The 16349-nt window shown below is 43.2% G+C and overlaps 1 protein-coding gene across 4 annotated transcripts in view; it reads right to left on the bottom strand.

Moving 5' to 3' along the window:
* MOB2 (MOB kinase activator 2) overlaps positions 1–16349 on the bottom strand; it is a 644864-nt gene that overhangs the window by 127284 nt on the left and 501231 nt on the right. For all 4 annotated transcript variants that reach the window (XM_069623962.1, XM_069623963.1, XM_069623961.1 and 1 more), the window contains exon 3: positions 12601–12694. In XM_069623962.1, coding sequence (XP_069480063.1) covers positions 12601–12694 — 94 coding nt within the window. The remainder of the gene's footprint in view (positions 1–12600; positions 12695–16349) is intronic.

The raw sequence follows: 16349 nt of genomic DNA, 5'->3' as shown, positions 1-16349 counted from the left end.
ATTTTTGTGAGTATTTTCTTCGCATTATTGGTTAATGTTTCTTCGTCAGCCTGTATCTGCTCCAACACTCTGATGTTCTCTTCTTTCCAGTTTATGAGCCGTTTGCTGGTGTTTTGTTCTATTTCCTGATTTACAAGATTTTAAATTGACAGAGGCTCCGCCATCCGACATTTCCTGTATAGCATTAGTGTTGATTGTACCACTGTACTTTTGAGAGACGGCAAACTAAGCTCTAGGCGGATCGTAGCCCCCTAAGTGGAATTCGGTAACGTCAGCACTTTCCTCCAAAAATTTGCCTCCAGTTTTGACCAGATGTTAGTAGGTAGGTTAATCATTGCATATCCTCCATATGTTAGTATTGGCATCACCTTTTTCTTGTAGAATTCTCGTACTGGAATTAGTGACTATCTACCAAATTTTTTGTCTATGGCCCTGGCTTGGGCTGCAATTTTGTGGACTTTCATCGTTAAAGCTGCTTGCATCGCTTTATCCTGTTTTGAGGAGTCTAATGTGACTCCTAGATATTTGAAGTCAAAAACTCTTTCGATCAGCGTTCCTTCCAAGTTTAATCGTGGTTTTTCTTTTTTTCCCCTTGAAGAAGCCTCGAATGTCAGGAATTTGGTTTTTTTACGTTGATTTCCAGTTTGTTTTTTTGCATGTAGCTTTGTAGATTTGTCAATTGACGCTGTAGTCCTATTGACGTGTAGTCCAGTAGGACAAGGTCGTCCGCATATAGAAGTCTCGTTATTGAAGTTTTGCAGAGTTTTGGTGGAAATGATCGTATTTCTGTGTCTTCTTTATTAATGTCACTAATAAATGCCAGGAAGAGAGTCGGTGCCAAAGGGCACCCCTGTTTCAAACCTCGTGCTGTTGCAATTGGAGAGGACAAAAGTCCATTTTGATCCAGACGGATGTGCATATTGGTGTCGGTATACAGTGCCTTGATTGGGTTCAATAGGGCAGCTGGACTATCCCAGGCTTCCAGTTTTGACCAGAGACTCGACCTGTCTATACGGTCAAAGGCCTGAGTGAGGCCGGAGTGAGGTCGATAAAAGCGACAAAGATTCTTGCACCCCCTTCCAATACTTTGTTTTTCAGCATGTTCAATATCAATATATTGACAGCCGTGCCAATGTTTTTCTTAAATCCCGTTTGGAAGGGATCGTCGCAGGGAGCATTTGAGGCCCAGATCTTGAAGCGGTCAAGAAGCATCGAACCAAAAACTTTCCCCATTACATCAAGCAACGCGATTGGTCTGTAATTCGCTGGGTCCTTTTTATCTCCTTTCTTGAAAATTGGTACCACTGTAGCTGATTTCCATGAGGGCGGTATAGTTTTTTAATCCGCACATCTTCCGAAGATTTTACTCAAGAGGCTGGCCCACTCCTTTGGGTTTGTTTTTAAGTCCACATTTGTGATCCCGTCGGGACCTGGCGCTCTTGAGTTTTTCAAACCAACGATCCTTAATCGGATCTCCTCAGGGTCATCCACTCTTATGGGTCAATTTTGTGCCCTGTTGGTAACATTGTTGCAGTTGTTGGAGCCTGGTACATGTTTGCAAAATGTTTTATCCATGTTGATTCCGCAATTTCACTTATTATGGATTTTTCTTGTACCTCGACGGTAGCTCTCAGGGTCCTCCAAAATTCCCTTGTATTTCTGCCACTTATGATTTTTAGGATCTTTTCTGAGACTTGTTGGTAGAGGGTCAGTCTATGTCCTTTTACCCATGACTCGTAGTGTTTTTTTGCAACTTCCGCTTCTGTTACAGCCGCTGATGTTGCAATACATTTTGCTTTGCGCTGGATTCTTCGAAGCTCGCAGCGTTTCTTGACCAAAGTTTTATCGAACACGTGTCTTCGAGGATTTCCGCCTACCTTTTTTTAAAGTGACATCTTTTCGTACTTCGTCAAGAGAGGAATATAGTCAGTTTTGTTTGCGCTGTTTGTCTCCGACAGAGCTAAATCTATTTTCTATGTCTGCAATAGACTCTCTAGACAGTTTTAATCGATTTCACTGGGCGTTTATGACCATATAGAATTCAACATAACCATTAAGACTCTCAAGTGGTTGAAAGAGGGTTATGGTCACTGGCTCTTACACGTGTTATTTCAAAGGATTTAGTTACAGCCAGGATCGGTTCAGTAACAAAAATGTAGTCTATTGTCGCCTTGGATTCATTTCTTTCCCACGATGGTGGACGCTTTGAGTCCGGAAAAGCTTCATGGAGGTTGTGTAGGTTTCTCGAGTCCATCAGTCGGGACCATAATTTGCCCCGCTGTTTGCCTGTCGAGTTGTTTACTTGCTTTTTTCCAGATTATTTTACCAGGTGATCTGCCAGTGCCTCGTCTATTGCCGCCTCTATTTATTCTAGAAAAACAGTCGTTTCCGTAGTAGCTGGATTCCAGTAGATGTTGGCTATTATTAATGTAGATTTTTCAAACCCTGCCTTGTTGTTTACCTGGCGAGTCCATGAAGACTTAACCATCAGTATCATTAAGTTACTAATCAATGTTTCTTCCAGTTTGATCCCACAGCCATTTTTGCAGGCGATTCATAGCCCTGATGAAGGTCTTCTTTGGCGCCCTTGTTTGGCCGGTGCCAGAATAAGTTCAAAACCCCTCATTGAGGGTGGTTCAATCAGCCAGGTCTCCTGCAGGCATATTAGGTTGTATGACCCCAAGTCCATGTCGCTCGTGGATAGTAGGCGAGTGTTACCTCTCGTGTTCCACAAGTACATCTTTATCAACCGATTTTGGTGGATCAAGCAGGGTCTTATGTGCTCGTCTCCAATGCATTACTATCTTTGCTTTTTTTCCGTCAAGGCTTTTGGCAACCAAGACCAGATCCCTTTCATCGGCTCAGATCTTTTTGTGGGTTTGCACTCAGTTATTTTTTGGTTTCGGTCCTCTTGTGGACTAATTCCCTTGTCTCTGTTGGTCTTTCTTGTGTCTTTTGTCTCCATTGGTCTATCGTAGTTGCCATTTTCTTTGAAGGTAGGCAACTTCGCCCCCGGTCTCCTTTCAGGTTCTCGTTCCTTGACTCTTGTCAGGGGGCTTATATGAGTAGTCTTCATTTGAGTTTTAGGTGTTTGCTGTTTACCGGGCTTTGTGTCTCGTTTTTCCTGGCGCATTTTATCTTCTTTGCTTGGACTTTTTTTTTTCTCAGTACCGGTTGCGGAGTACACTTAACTCGTATCCCATATATTCTAATTCTGTTTTGCTGTTAGTGATGGTATTTTTTTGCGTTGTTGATGCTATATGCAGCACGGTTCTGGCTTTGGCATCTTCATGGCTTGGCTCTACCACCAACAGCTCTTCTGATTTGATGCATTTCAGGTTTCGAATATAGTTTTAACACAGAGTTTCTATTCGATGTTATCTTGTCTCCATTTTTGTCCACTTGTGTCAACTTGATTCGCCATTTCGCTTGGTCCACTTTTCTTGGTTTTTGATTGTACATTTGCTTAAAAGCCCGTTACCCCAGAGTCCCTTGGTGAACGAAGGCGGTTCTCATTGTTTCTAGATCTATCATTCTTAAATTTAGTGTGGGGCCGTGCTGGCATTTGCCTTCTTGGGCTTTTTCTGTTTCTCCCTCGATCCTCCCGATGATGCAGAGATTCGTCTTGCTGTCTCCTGTCCGGTTGTTCATTTTCATGGACCTTCTGCTGTGAGTGGGAATGCTTTTGCACTTTCCGAGTGTCTGGAAGTCCGCATATCCGGGGTTCTTGATCTGGCCCTTTTTCTTTTTTTGTTTCTTTCATCATCTGTTTTAAAATTGTCTGCCTTGAGGTTTCTGAAGGCCGAATGTCTTTTTTGTTTTGGCTTTTCTCCTTAACCATAGTTTGTTTCACAAAGTTCTCACTACTCTTTACCTTCTTCCTCTGTGAGGACTCCGTTTTGCTGATTTTCCTGCTAATTTGGGGGTTTGGTGTTTCGCTAGTTCTGCTGAGTTTGAGGCCATCGGACCGTGTTCTGATAGGTGTTGACTCAGATTCATCAATTCGTCATTTTCAAGAAAATCATTTGTCATCGTTGGAGATAGGCTGCCTTTTTTTTTTCTTTTTCCAGCCTTTCTTGCTTTTTCGTTTGTTGTACATTTACGTCAAGCTCTCCAGTTTGTAATGATTCTTTTTGAGTTACTGGGCGTGAGAAAAATTGGAACATGCCTTCTGCCGTTTGATTTCCGGATTTATTCAGTCTTGGTGAGGTTGTCTTTTTTTATTTAAATGTAGTGTCAATTTGACCTGGTTGTGACTTAGTATTCACCCTTTTGTTTATAGCCTCCTTTGGTATTTTATTTGATGTTAAATCAATCGTGGTGATGGTTTGAGTCCCTATTGTTTTTCCCACCACTGTCTGTTCTTTGTCTTGCCACTTCTCTTGTTGGCATGTAGGCACTGCGTCCTCGTCGGCTTCCAAGGCATTTGTTTTTCTTGCTACTAGGGCCATGATGAAGGCTTCTAAAAAGATAACTTTGCTGTACATCATCGTTTGTACGCTTGTGTGGTCTTTCAGCGAGTCTGCGATAGCTTCATGAATGGTGCTAGCGCTATATTTACTGATGACATGATGGAAAGTAGGTCCATCCTTTTGTTGGGAGGGTCCGCTGGGCTTGCCGATTGTTGTTGCGTGGAAAGTCTTCTAGTTGGTGAGTCTTGAAGTTGTTATCGTGTTTGGCCATTGGCTTTGTACCGGCCTTGTAGTTTCTAATGAGCCTCTTCGATTTCTGTTTTTGTCTATGAGGGGGGTTGTAATTTTCATTCCACCACGAGTTTTGATTTAAATTATGCCGTGGTTTTGTGGCTGGGCCTTGGCTTATTTCAGTCATATCAGGCAGGAATTGTAGATCTTTAGGGATTAACTTCTCCGCCGTCCTACTCGACTGCCGTGTAGGTGTTGCCCGCTCGGTTGGCATTGACTGAGACTGCTTGAGCTAGTTTTTCGTGTGTTGCGTGTGCTCCTTTTGGGATTCCTTTTTTTCTTTCTGTAGGGACAGAGTGGTTTCTCCCGTCGATGTTTGTTTGTCTGATGTTGGTTGGGAGAATCCCTCATTTGTTTCTGTTATTGGACTGCTGGAACCGTCCATTTCGTCAGAGATGTACATCTTTCCCTGAGGGTTTTCGTTTTGAGTAATTGGTAGAGGGCTCCCTGTAGGAGACACTTTGTCAGAATCCACCCTTTCTTCACTCATGTTTGAATCACTTTGCGGGATCATGTTGACATATGGTTCTGACAATTCTTGTGGCTTCGTTGGCGGAGATGCCAGTTTGGATTGCTACGTCTACCCACTCTCCTTGGTTTGGTTGATTTAATGTCCCCTTACTCTCATCTGCGACAGCGCATTTTTTAAAGGTCAACTTTTCACTAGCATTGTATTCCAATCTTCGTAGCTTGGAAGAAGGCAGACTTTCATTTAGTGCTTCCAGAATTTCCAAGTCCGAAAGCTCCATGGAGTAGTGTCCATTCAATGGTCTTTGACTTCCTTGGGCCGTGAAATAATTTCTTACAGAGTTTTTGACTGACCCTCCCTCCCGCCGTTTGGTCCGTTTTTCTTTGACTTTGTCCAAAGTTGTTTGTTGTGTTTGTTTGGGCTTTTGCAGCAACTTATTCATTTTGCGTCCCTTTTTCCTATTCTGGATAGTACAGTTTTTATGTTCTATTATGATCATGGCCGGTGTTCTCAGTTTTTTCTTCGGGTTAGTCGTTTTGCTGACACAACCAGTTTTTTCGATAGGCACCCCAATGTCTTTGATTGCCGGAATCCCCTCCGCCTCTGCGTGGAACAAAGCCTCCACCTGAACCCGCACTACCGGGTCAGGCAGAGGCGGCGGCGTGTCCGCGTCTCGTAGAGCCTCCACGGCCCGGCTCTCAATTAGTGGCGGGCTTGTTTCTTCCATAGTTTCTGCTCTTTCCCCAATCCTCTTGCTTTCGTCGTCCCCCCGCGGCCCCCTGAAACCCGCATGAACGGGTGCCCTCCTCAGAGAGCCGCCGGCGTGAGGCACGGAACACCTACATGCGCCGCGCAGGGGGAGACTGAGATGGAATCAGCAGCTGGGACGTGCCGCTTGGGTTTCTCACCCTCCACATCCTCCTCGCCTTCTCTGCCCCGCCTCATGGGCTCCTCCCCGCTTTCCCACACGGACGGCCGTCCTCCTCCGAGAGCCGCCGGCGTGGGGTCCGGAACATCTGCGTCCGTAGCGCGTGGAGAGGACGGGGCCAGGGCACACACCGAGGTGGACACAGCAACGGGTACAGTTTGTGGTTGGTGAAGATGTTGTGGCCTCTCCTTCAGGATGTCCTCCAGTGGAGGGGGGGGTGGGGGTCGGATGATTTGTGTTTTACTGCTTGCATTGAAACAGCCTGGTCCTTGTACAAAGTCTGTTGACCGGCCCACTCTGTTTGAACCATTTCGTTGGCGCTCCAGGACTCCACGCTTGTACGCTCATTTGTCATCTATGCCTTTCATTCTAACACCTCGATGCACATCCGCCTATCAATGGAGGGTGCGCTATCTGATGTTATTCAAACATTGCGAGGGCCGAAGCAAGGATGCATACTTGATTCAGCCCTCTTCAATGTTTTAATCTATGATGTTAAGCAGATCTTGGGTAACATCAGCTCTGACTCTCCCAAACTTGGAGGGTGCCCTGTCAAAGAACTGCTGTATGTGGATGATATGGTGCCGGTTTCTAAAACACAGATTGGGCAACAGAATCTGCTAAATGCATTTGACACCTACATCTACATGAACGAATTGAGAATCTATACCACCAAATCTCAAATAGTAGTCTATCGACCCAACACTTCCTCCAGGGGACATATGTCTTGGATGATTAATAATGTTAGATTGGAAGTTGTTGGAGTTATTTATACCTAGGCATGACATTTGAAGGCACAGTTCTATCTAAAGTTCAGATGGAGTGTTGGCTGAAAACTGGACACAGCCATATCACAGGCAAGAATCATACAACACAAATATGGAAAATGTTCGGTAAAGCCAGCAATCTCGTATTGGATTAAAAAAGATGTCCCCCGTTTGCTATATGGGCTCGAAACTAGAGCCCCTTTACCAACAAAACACCTAGACAAATTGGAAGCAAAATTTTGGCATAAAATATTAAATCTTCCGATATGCGTTCCTGGTGCATGGCTGCAGTATAAACTGGCCTTGTCTCGCTCAACACTTATCAATGGCACCTATGTGCCTTCTTCAGGAAATGCCGGATTTCTACCGAGATGTTGAAGGTTCTATCAACCTACTTGTTTTCTAGTCAGCATACATCTGTTCAAAATTGGTTAAAAGGTTTTTTATTACATCCTGTTTCAGGCACATGCTACAATTGAAATGTTGGTATATAATCCGGACATGGTTAAGAATCACTTATATCAGGCAGACTGGATTGAGACTCGGGACCGGTGTCCGACATAAAAACTTTGCCTCACAGCCCTTTGGAGATCAGAAAATCAGTCACATGGAACCTTATTTAACGAAGGCCCCATAGCCAAACCTTAGAGCATCCATTTTACGTCTCCGACTTAACTTGTGGCCGACTCGAGATCTCTTGGCAACATGTAAAATGATACCACTCCACCAGGTTTTCTCAGGAGCGCTCATGAAATGAAACATTGGAACACGCGATATCAACTTGTCCTGTCTTAGCCAACGTGCGTAAAATGCACTTCTCTAAGCATTGCTCAATTCTTGGCCCTATGAATGAAGAGATAAGTTGGCTCACTATACTGTGTACTTCCAAGATTACTATCCACGTTGCCACTAGCGTATTTTTGCATGCCTTGAGGTTAGACCAAAGTGATTTGCCAACATCATTGAACAAAGTTTCACGCTAAGAGCTATTGTGGTAGAATGTTAGGAGGGCGCCCGTTTCCACTGTTCCATCAGGTGTGATTTGAGTTGAATTGACAAGTGAAATTATTAATCACTAATCCATGTCTTATTAACGCACTATCATTGTATGTATAATTAATTGTATTTATTATTTTTATTTAGCGCCTTAATCCAAGGCGCTTTACAGTTTAACAACATCGAACATGAACAGTAGAAGCAATAATAATATACATGAATCAAACCAGAAAAAAAATATGGTTTTTGTTTATGGTAATTATGGTTTTATTTTTTGGAAATTGTAATATGTAAACAAGGCATGATTTAATTTGTTATATTTTATGTGAACTGATTTTAAGTTGTTCTTAATGTTGTACTATGTTGAAAAGTTGATTAATTTCAGCGAAATCAATTAAAAAATGTTTTTAAAAAAAATGACATGACTGGTTCATAGAAAGGATACTCCGTTGAGGAACTGGCACAAGCAGAACTAATGGTTCGTAAGAAATGCAGAGAATCCTTTATATACGGAGCGCTGAATCGGACACCCAGCCTTAATATTCATATCAAAGTACCTACATCATAAGATGTACATTCTACAGAATGATAGCAGAACTAGACATCTATTCACAACTCGCTGGTGTTCGCATACAAACGCAGCAGTAGTCTCAAGGGATCTTATTGTTAAGAACTGTGAAAAACTTGAGAACAGAAATACCTCTCAGTCTTGGCACATACCCATGCTTATACTGTGGGAACTGCAATTACATTGTTAAGGTCTCTTTAGTACTCCATCCTAGAACCGGTACAAAGATACATTTACGATAGTTTGCTACTTGCGATTCTAAGGACATCATATACTGTCTCCGCTGTCCATCTTGAGTTTACCATGTTGGCCAGTCATCCCGAAAAGCTAGAATTCGTTGGACCGAGCGTAAATCATGTATACGCAGCCACAATGCCAACTAGTCTGTAGCTACGCATTTCAATGAGAAGGGACATTCCATTGCACAGATGCACTTCGATTCTTGAAGTGATAATGTTTTACAGGCGATATTCGAAGAGGACTGTCAAGAGGGAGGCCTTCTGGATTGACAGCTCAAAACTCCTTTGATGTGTGCGAGCATTATTATGCTTATGGTATTATAAATATATTGCTCAACATCCTTTTATCCAGATTTGCTATGAAATCGATTTTTTGCTTGGTTGTGTTGCAGTCATGCTGATAAGAATGACTATATTCTTAACACACACCATGGACTTACCCGACAATCTCTACGTGATATTATATATCATTGCTTGCCCGATATGAATATGAGGTCACATTTTCTATGGGTTTGCGTTTTCTTTTGCCGGGTCATTTTGTAAATATGGGGATTGTATTCTACTGGGTTGTACTTCTCCATTTCTATCCTTTAATCCATTTCATACCTTATCTACAACACTGACCCCCTTTGTAGTTTTGAAATCTACCTTTTCCTTCCTGTGGAATACTTCATAATCTTGTTCATAATTTTTTTCTCAACAGATTCACACTCCTGGTATGCACCACCTCAGTGGCTGCACGATTTTTCACCTATTTAAGGCCTTGTGAATATTGACCTATGGGCTCCTGCCTCTACTACGCTTGCATTCTTTGTGTTATGTCATTGCACTAGAACGTCATTGCATCCAATTCTCCTGCACGCATTAGAGTATTTTTAAAGGTCTAAGCATCATTTCAGTTCCTCATAGGTAACTAAGCTTCGGCTCCAGGATCTACCTGTTCGTGCACGAGTACTTACACAGGTACTGGACTGTTGACATTTTAGGGCTCTTTTTCCCCCCATCTTACATGCCATTTAGCTACTTCAGACTTTTCTCCAATGTTTGTAGAAGCAGTTCCTACTGGTGTTCAACTTGTGACTAGGTTACCAGGCTGGACCTTATGCCAAACGTGCATATGGTATAACATTTTATTTTTTACACTTACCCACACATTAGTAGGATCTGTGTGATTACCGTGCACTGGGAAATTGCAAATCCAAAAATACTTGCAAAATCCTGCTGGTGATCACATAGATCAAGTTCACCGGCATTCCTGCATACCCTACCCCTCCCCTACTTAGCTTTTCTGAAGCACACAGTCACTCCTCTGTCCCTGTGGCATCAGTTCCCTCTAACGTGGGTCGGAGCGGACGCCGCAGGACCCCCCCCCCCCCATTTGTTTTTTTTGTTTGTCCCCTGCTTTCCAATGGCATGGAAGCGAGGGACACTCCCAAAGCGCATAATCACAAAGATGGGGAGCGGGGTCAATAAATTCTGGTGAGCCAGTAATGGCAACTTCACACAGCCGAGGCCTCGAACAGCCTCCAAATCTTCACCTGGAAATGCAATAAGGCATCTTGTGAAATGTGCATCAGTCTATTAAGGCTGCCTTTTAAAAAATTATTTTAGTTTGAAGGAAGAGGTCTTTGTCCATACTAGGACCTTCACAACACACCTAAATCAATATGAAGTGTACCACGTCATGTACACCAAAGAAATATATTTAAATTGACAAATAAAATATATCAGTTTTAATTTGAAAACAGAAAATGTATTTGAATTCAGCAAAGGGCCCCAATCACATCCGTACAATGATAAAGGACAATGTTTGAATAAACGCATGTGCATATTTCAATAAATTATGCATGTAGCTACAGAGACATGAAGGACATTTCTCAATTCCGAAACGTCTGCATTTCTGAAAATAGTCTATCAGTCAATACAAGAAATCAAGGCAAGAGAGATTTCACTCCAATTTGATTCTAATTCTAAGTGGGAGGCCAACTGGCTAGTAAATGCATCCCCGTATGAAATGTTAAAATGCACTGGGCCAAACGAAGTAAAGAGGAGGATTCCTTGGAGATTTAAGTGAAGGGATCCTATCACAGGAAAAGTCCAATCCAAAATTGCTGAATCAAACGATGCTGCATGCACTGCTCCAGATAAGATTTTGAGGTGCGAGTATTTGACTTGCTATTTTTCAACTTTGAGAGTAAATGTCATTTCAAAGAATTAAGAGTTTTGTCCTCCACAATAGAGCAAAAAGTGTGTGAAAATCTGGCAAACTCATCCAAAACGTTTAAACTGTAGGAAATTATGCAGCCGCTCTCCAAATGAAAGAAAGCAGGTTTCTCTGAAATTAACAGATAAATCATTGTGCAGTAGAACAAAAACTCACAAATGGAGCACTAACACCGTGAGCTTCCTCTGCATGCAAAGAATAGGTACAACAGCAGCATAAACCTTTCAACGCTTTGCTCACGCAGAACATGCCGGCTTGAGTAGGGAGCTGACCGGCCTTGCACAGAAAAACAGAAAAGGCAAATCAGGGAAACAGCAATTCAAGTGGAGTAGATCTGTGAAAGTTAAGCAAGGGTAGATACCCACCCTCACAGAACAGATAAGGAATGGGTCTAAAGAACCAGCGCAACATAGGCTTCAGGAGTGCACATTATCCTCCTAATATAGAAAAGGTATGCTATTGACCTCTGTAGATCATGCTTTCCTCACATGCAACACAAACATCATTGGTCTCAACAATACAAGATTACCAAAGTGAAGTCGATTACAGCAGTAGAGGTTCCACGCTCATTGAGAAGACACTGCATGTCATGGAGAAGTACAAGCACCCACACACTGAACAGGAAAATGAAGGGCCTCAGAAATGCCAGCTACACTCTCATGGAATGTAAACAGCATAGGCTTAGCTGTCCAAAATGCCCTCCCAAAGAACTTGCCTAGCAGGTGGTAAGTGATCTAAGCTCTCCTCACATAGAATGGGAATAGCATTACAGCAGTGGGAGCACCAACCCCACAGAACAAACAGTAAATTGCCTGTGCAGTGGAAGCTCTTCACAGATACAAAATTATATTTATTTTGATTTATTGGCCATTTGTATGGCGCCTACACACAAGTATTTCCAGGCGCCACAAAACATCAGCAACAGTCGTACTAGGTCTTGTGACATTCTTACTATGCAAGTGTACGGACAAAAAGTGCAAGGGAATAAGCAGGGAAAGGAGGAGTGGAGCGGCTGGGAGGGGGAAATGATCTTCATCCTCCACCCGCACGTTTGTGCATTCCTATTCAACATCTTCAGTGACTATGCCAATGTTCAACATTTAACAAGGCTAGTAATTATCGTCTACAGCACTGGTTTGTGATTAAAATAGCTAGCAATTTCTTTTCAGTGAATAGGACAAATTCTGTATGACAACCTGTGTTTAGGACCACCAGCAATACCAATATTTAACAGATGACAAGGCCTGCTTTCAGCTGGGATAGGGATCCAGGCTGCCAGGGACACAAAGTAGGTCTGTCAATGGCACAGGTCCAAGTTCATTAGCGATGATGGCTTTGGTAAAGGTCTGAGTTGAGCACAGCTATGGACATCGGTCTCTTGTCAAACTGCAGAAGCTGGCGATACCTGAAAGATAAATTACACCGCATGCACTCTGGAAGAAAAACAGACGTTTATCTAAGGTAAACTCTGCACCTGAAGTATCTGCTATTTAAGTGCTTGGGCCCACATTGCTCCCATTACAATACTAGTTAAAATACCAGATTCCGGGTTCTAATTCTACCTTCACTGGTCTCATTCCTGTTTCACCTGAATGCTTACCATTGCTGGCCTATGGAGAGGATTTCGACTATGGCGGGAACATAATTTACACATTCATGCAGCGGGTATATTCTGGGTGACAACAAAATAAAATGAAGCCACTTACGTGTTGCCTACAGCCATGGTCTGACATGTGTCTGCAGTGCAGAATTCGGAGATTGTGCTGTACTGGAGGTTGATGTGGTTGAAGAACGTGGTTGCTGAAAACAATTGAAAATATGTTAAGTCTATGAACCTCAGTTGTATGATTGTCCACTCCCATCCCTGTACCCCACACCCCATCTCTGCAGCAAGAGAAAACCTAGGCCTGGGTGACCTCGAAACTCTTTTCAGCAGTTACCCTTGGCTTATTTTTGCCTCTACAAATCAGATAATGGCCTCATGCAAGATAGTCCCGTGCCAAACAGTTTGGTTGGAGATGCAGAGGAATATGGCAGTGTACAGTGAATGCTTTGTATTAAAACATTTACTTGGGAAATGTCACACTCTCCGAGGTGGTAGGCTAGATCTCCCAATCTTCTTACACGAATGCCTGAATAGGAAGAACCGTTGCAGAAATGCATTGAAATTCCCCTATTTGTGACCCATTTTGCACAGGTTGAGGGTCACCTCTAGAAATAGTCACATGGGTCCTGAAGTAATGTAACGTGATGTGAGGGGTCAGAGATGTGAGGTGGACAACTTGTGGATGACCTTTCACTATCCCTACCCCAATGAGGATTTCCTGCCCATTGCAAACGAAAGGAAACACTAACAAAGGAGATCTGGCCCTCACACTTGTTGTGAATTGCCACATATTTATAACGTATTGTGAGAAATCTGAGGGTATTCTTACTCCTACTCCCCTTGGATCCTCCATGCATCAGGCCAGGGAAAGGCCATTGCTCTTGGATCCTGACCCTGGGGGCGCAGAAGCGGGGGAGGATCACCTGGGTGGAGGGTCCTTGATGAATGAAAGCAGCGTGCCCATGGCCGAGACATGGTAATGCCCTTTTCCTATTGACAACCAACCTAACCATCCCCTGACCTTTATGGGTCATTGTAAGTCAGCTTTGCCCAATTGTCCTCATGTGACAATTAAAAGTACAGAGACAAGGAAGAAGCAGCTGTGAGTGATGAACACGATACCTTTTCACCACTCTGGTACTGGGACGAAGAAGATGCCTTTAGGATGTGAGGGTCAGGCATGTCCCTCTTGGTCAGGCAAATTCAATTGAAGCACACCTGCAACCTGTTAGAGGGTTGCAGGTGTATAAAGGGAGGAGAACAAAGCAATACAGAGAAAAGGCAGCAAGAGCAGCAGCAGCAGGAAATCATGTTCGAAGAGAGGCTGCGAGCTGGTCTGCCTTGCAAATTACGCCAAAATGCTGGGGACTGCAGGCAGTGAGTCCCAGGCAGCGTGGTGTGGGAGCTGGGGGGCTCTGTGGAGCAGACTAAGGGCCGAGAAGGGAGCAGTGGAGAGGCTATTCCTTTCCATTGCATCAGCATAGCTCGTTCCCCTGTGCGAAGCCGATAACACAGGAGTGTCTGAGGGACAGGATCTAGACCCATGGAGGCGGAATCCAAAGGCTGTGTATCCCGCACCACTGGAACAGCTGCCGAGGTGACCAGTGAGTTTCTAAACAAACTAGACCTGGTGCTTTACCACTGTTAACAAATATTTTGCATCAGAGTGGTTGCATGTATCAGCAAACACGGTTTTGAAGGTCTCCGATCGAATACTATTTCCATTATTTAAGCGTGAAGTGTAAATATGTTTTATCGGAGTGGTCGCGTAACTCAAGGAGCACAAAGTCTCTGAGTGCTGGGCATTTCAATTGAAGTCAAATGCCTGAACATTGAACTGTTTTAACAGGCTGAATAGAAAAGATCTCTCAAACGTTTATTGAATACCGAACTGAATAAATACTTTTGAACTTGAATGTACTAGTGAAAATTGACATCCAAAGTGACTGGAACTTTGACACAAAGCAAATCTACTATATGTTGAATTCTTAAGTGAATGAATCTAAAACATGGTTAATTTTGAAATTAATAGTATTTCACAATTAAGCAAAACAATGTGTATTGCGTACCAAACTTTAAAATTGAGCCAAGGAAATGGGCGTATTGAATACTGAATTGAGGAAAGACTTTAACTGGCATGAACATACACCGAGGAACACTTTCGTGAAGAATTCCAATTCCACCGTTTTTCTTTATAACCTGGGTGAACTCCCCTTCCCTGGGTTTTAGACTAGATTCAGTTCCAATATTCTGTTAAATCAATGTTCAACAAAAAGATCAATAATTCTTCCTCTGAATAACTATTTCCACTTCATGATACAGCACCAATGACATTCTTGGCCAATGTGCTTTGCCACACTTTATGACTATCAAAGAAAATATAACTTCTTGTCAGATTCAAAAGAACATCTTCTGACAAGGGTTAAATAAGAAACAGCTTCTTGTCAAGGATAAAGAAAAACAGCTTCTTCAAAGCTCTCTTCTTTATAGTACCTTAAATCACAGCATACGACTGCGAGGATGACTGCTTAACACTTCTGCTTCCACCAGGTGGACTAACTCGAGGGTTCAGTTCTACAGAGAGTTGCCATACAGGTCTACTTGCCTGCCAGATACTGTTCCACACTCAAAAGGTGTTCTGAAGTCTCAAATCTACTGACAACCAAATGTCTGACCACAGCTTCAGCACTTTTACATTTTGCGACTTTTGAAAAAGACAATATCAACATTTAGCGTGCCTCAACACCTTCATGTAAGCAAGGCACTCCCCTGAACATTCACCTTTCAGAAGGGCAGACTCTGTGCCACTTGTCTTTCTGCCAAAACAACAACCAAAATGCTATCAAGGATGTGTTTCTACCTTTCCTCCTTTTTAGCTTTGGCAAGTTGAGTTTGGATACCAGCTTCTAAGAAACAATTATAATCAACAAGCTACACCCTTTTACAATCTTGCATTCACCCCTTCTCTTCCTACCAACCAGTGCAACTTAATTGTATGCCTTGTTAGTCTCTTTTGCCTTTGGACAATGCTTGCACCACTCTTGGCTTGGGATAATGCTTGCGCCGCCACTCTGAGGCAATGCTTGTTCCCTGCAACTCACAATTTAAAGTTCAGTCACTTTGATACAGTGCTACAATGTTCTGCTTTATAAATGAAACTTCTCATTAGCCTTCACTTTTAGGATCATTTTTAGGCGCACACACACACACACAATTGGTATTTTAGCCTCTTTCGATAGTTTAATTTTCAATTAAATCCATTCCGGTAATTGCACTCCTATGCAAATGTCATCTTCATGTGCAACAATCAACTATTGAGTTTGCCTCGCTTTTACACATATGCGAGTGCTACTCTTGTTGCATTGCATTGCATTGCCTGACAATTAACGGTCGGGGTTCCAAGGCTTTCACTCACCTGCAAGTGCTTCTCCTTTGGTACAGTTGCCTGCCTTTGTTCACGCAAGGGATCAGAACGTGCCAGAATACTCAAGGCTTCTGCTGGCTTCTTAACATTACACTCTCCCTCTGTGAAGGTGTCTTTGTTCCCGCCATGCAGTCACAGCTTGTCTCGCTCCTGGGACCCTCGGCTGCATACAAACTTCCAGCCACGGTCTCCGGCATGCTTCCTGATGTGCCATCCCAACAATCAGGTTCACATGGGGGAAGAAAACAGTCTTTCTTCACACTTTTCGCTGCGCATACTCTGCACTTCAGATTCAGGAGGAAAAATACCCTCTCAGGACAGGCTGCTGGAATCGGCTTGGCCAAGTCCCGGCATCCCTTCTCTGCATGGACTGCCAACAACATGCTTTCCTTCTACTGCGGTTACTCCACTTCCATCTCCTTCTA

This window comes from Ambystoma mexicanum, chromosome 11 (genome assembly GCF_040938575.1).
Source record: "Ambystoma mexicanum isolate Mex_15411 chromosome 11, UKY_AmexF1_1, whole genome shotgun sequence".
Lineage (NCBI taxonomy): Eukaryota > Metazoa > Chordata > Amphibia > Caudata > Ambystomatidae > Ambystoma > Ambystoma mexicanum.
This window is presented reverse-complemented; position numbering and strand designations above follow the sequence as displayed.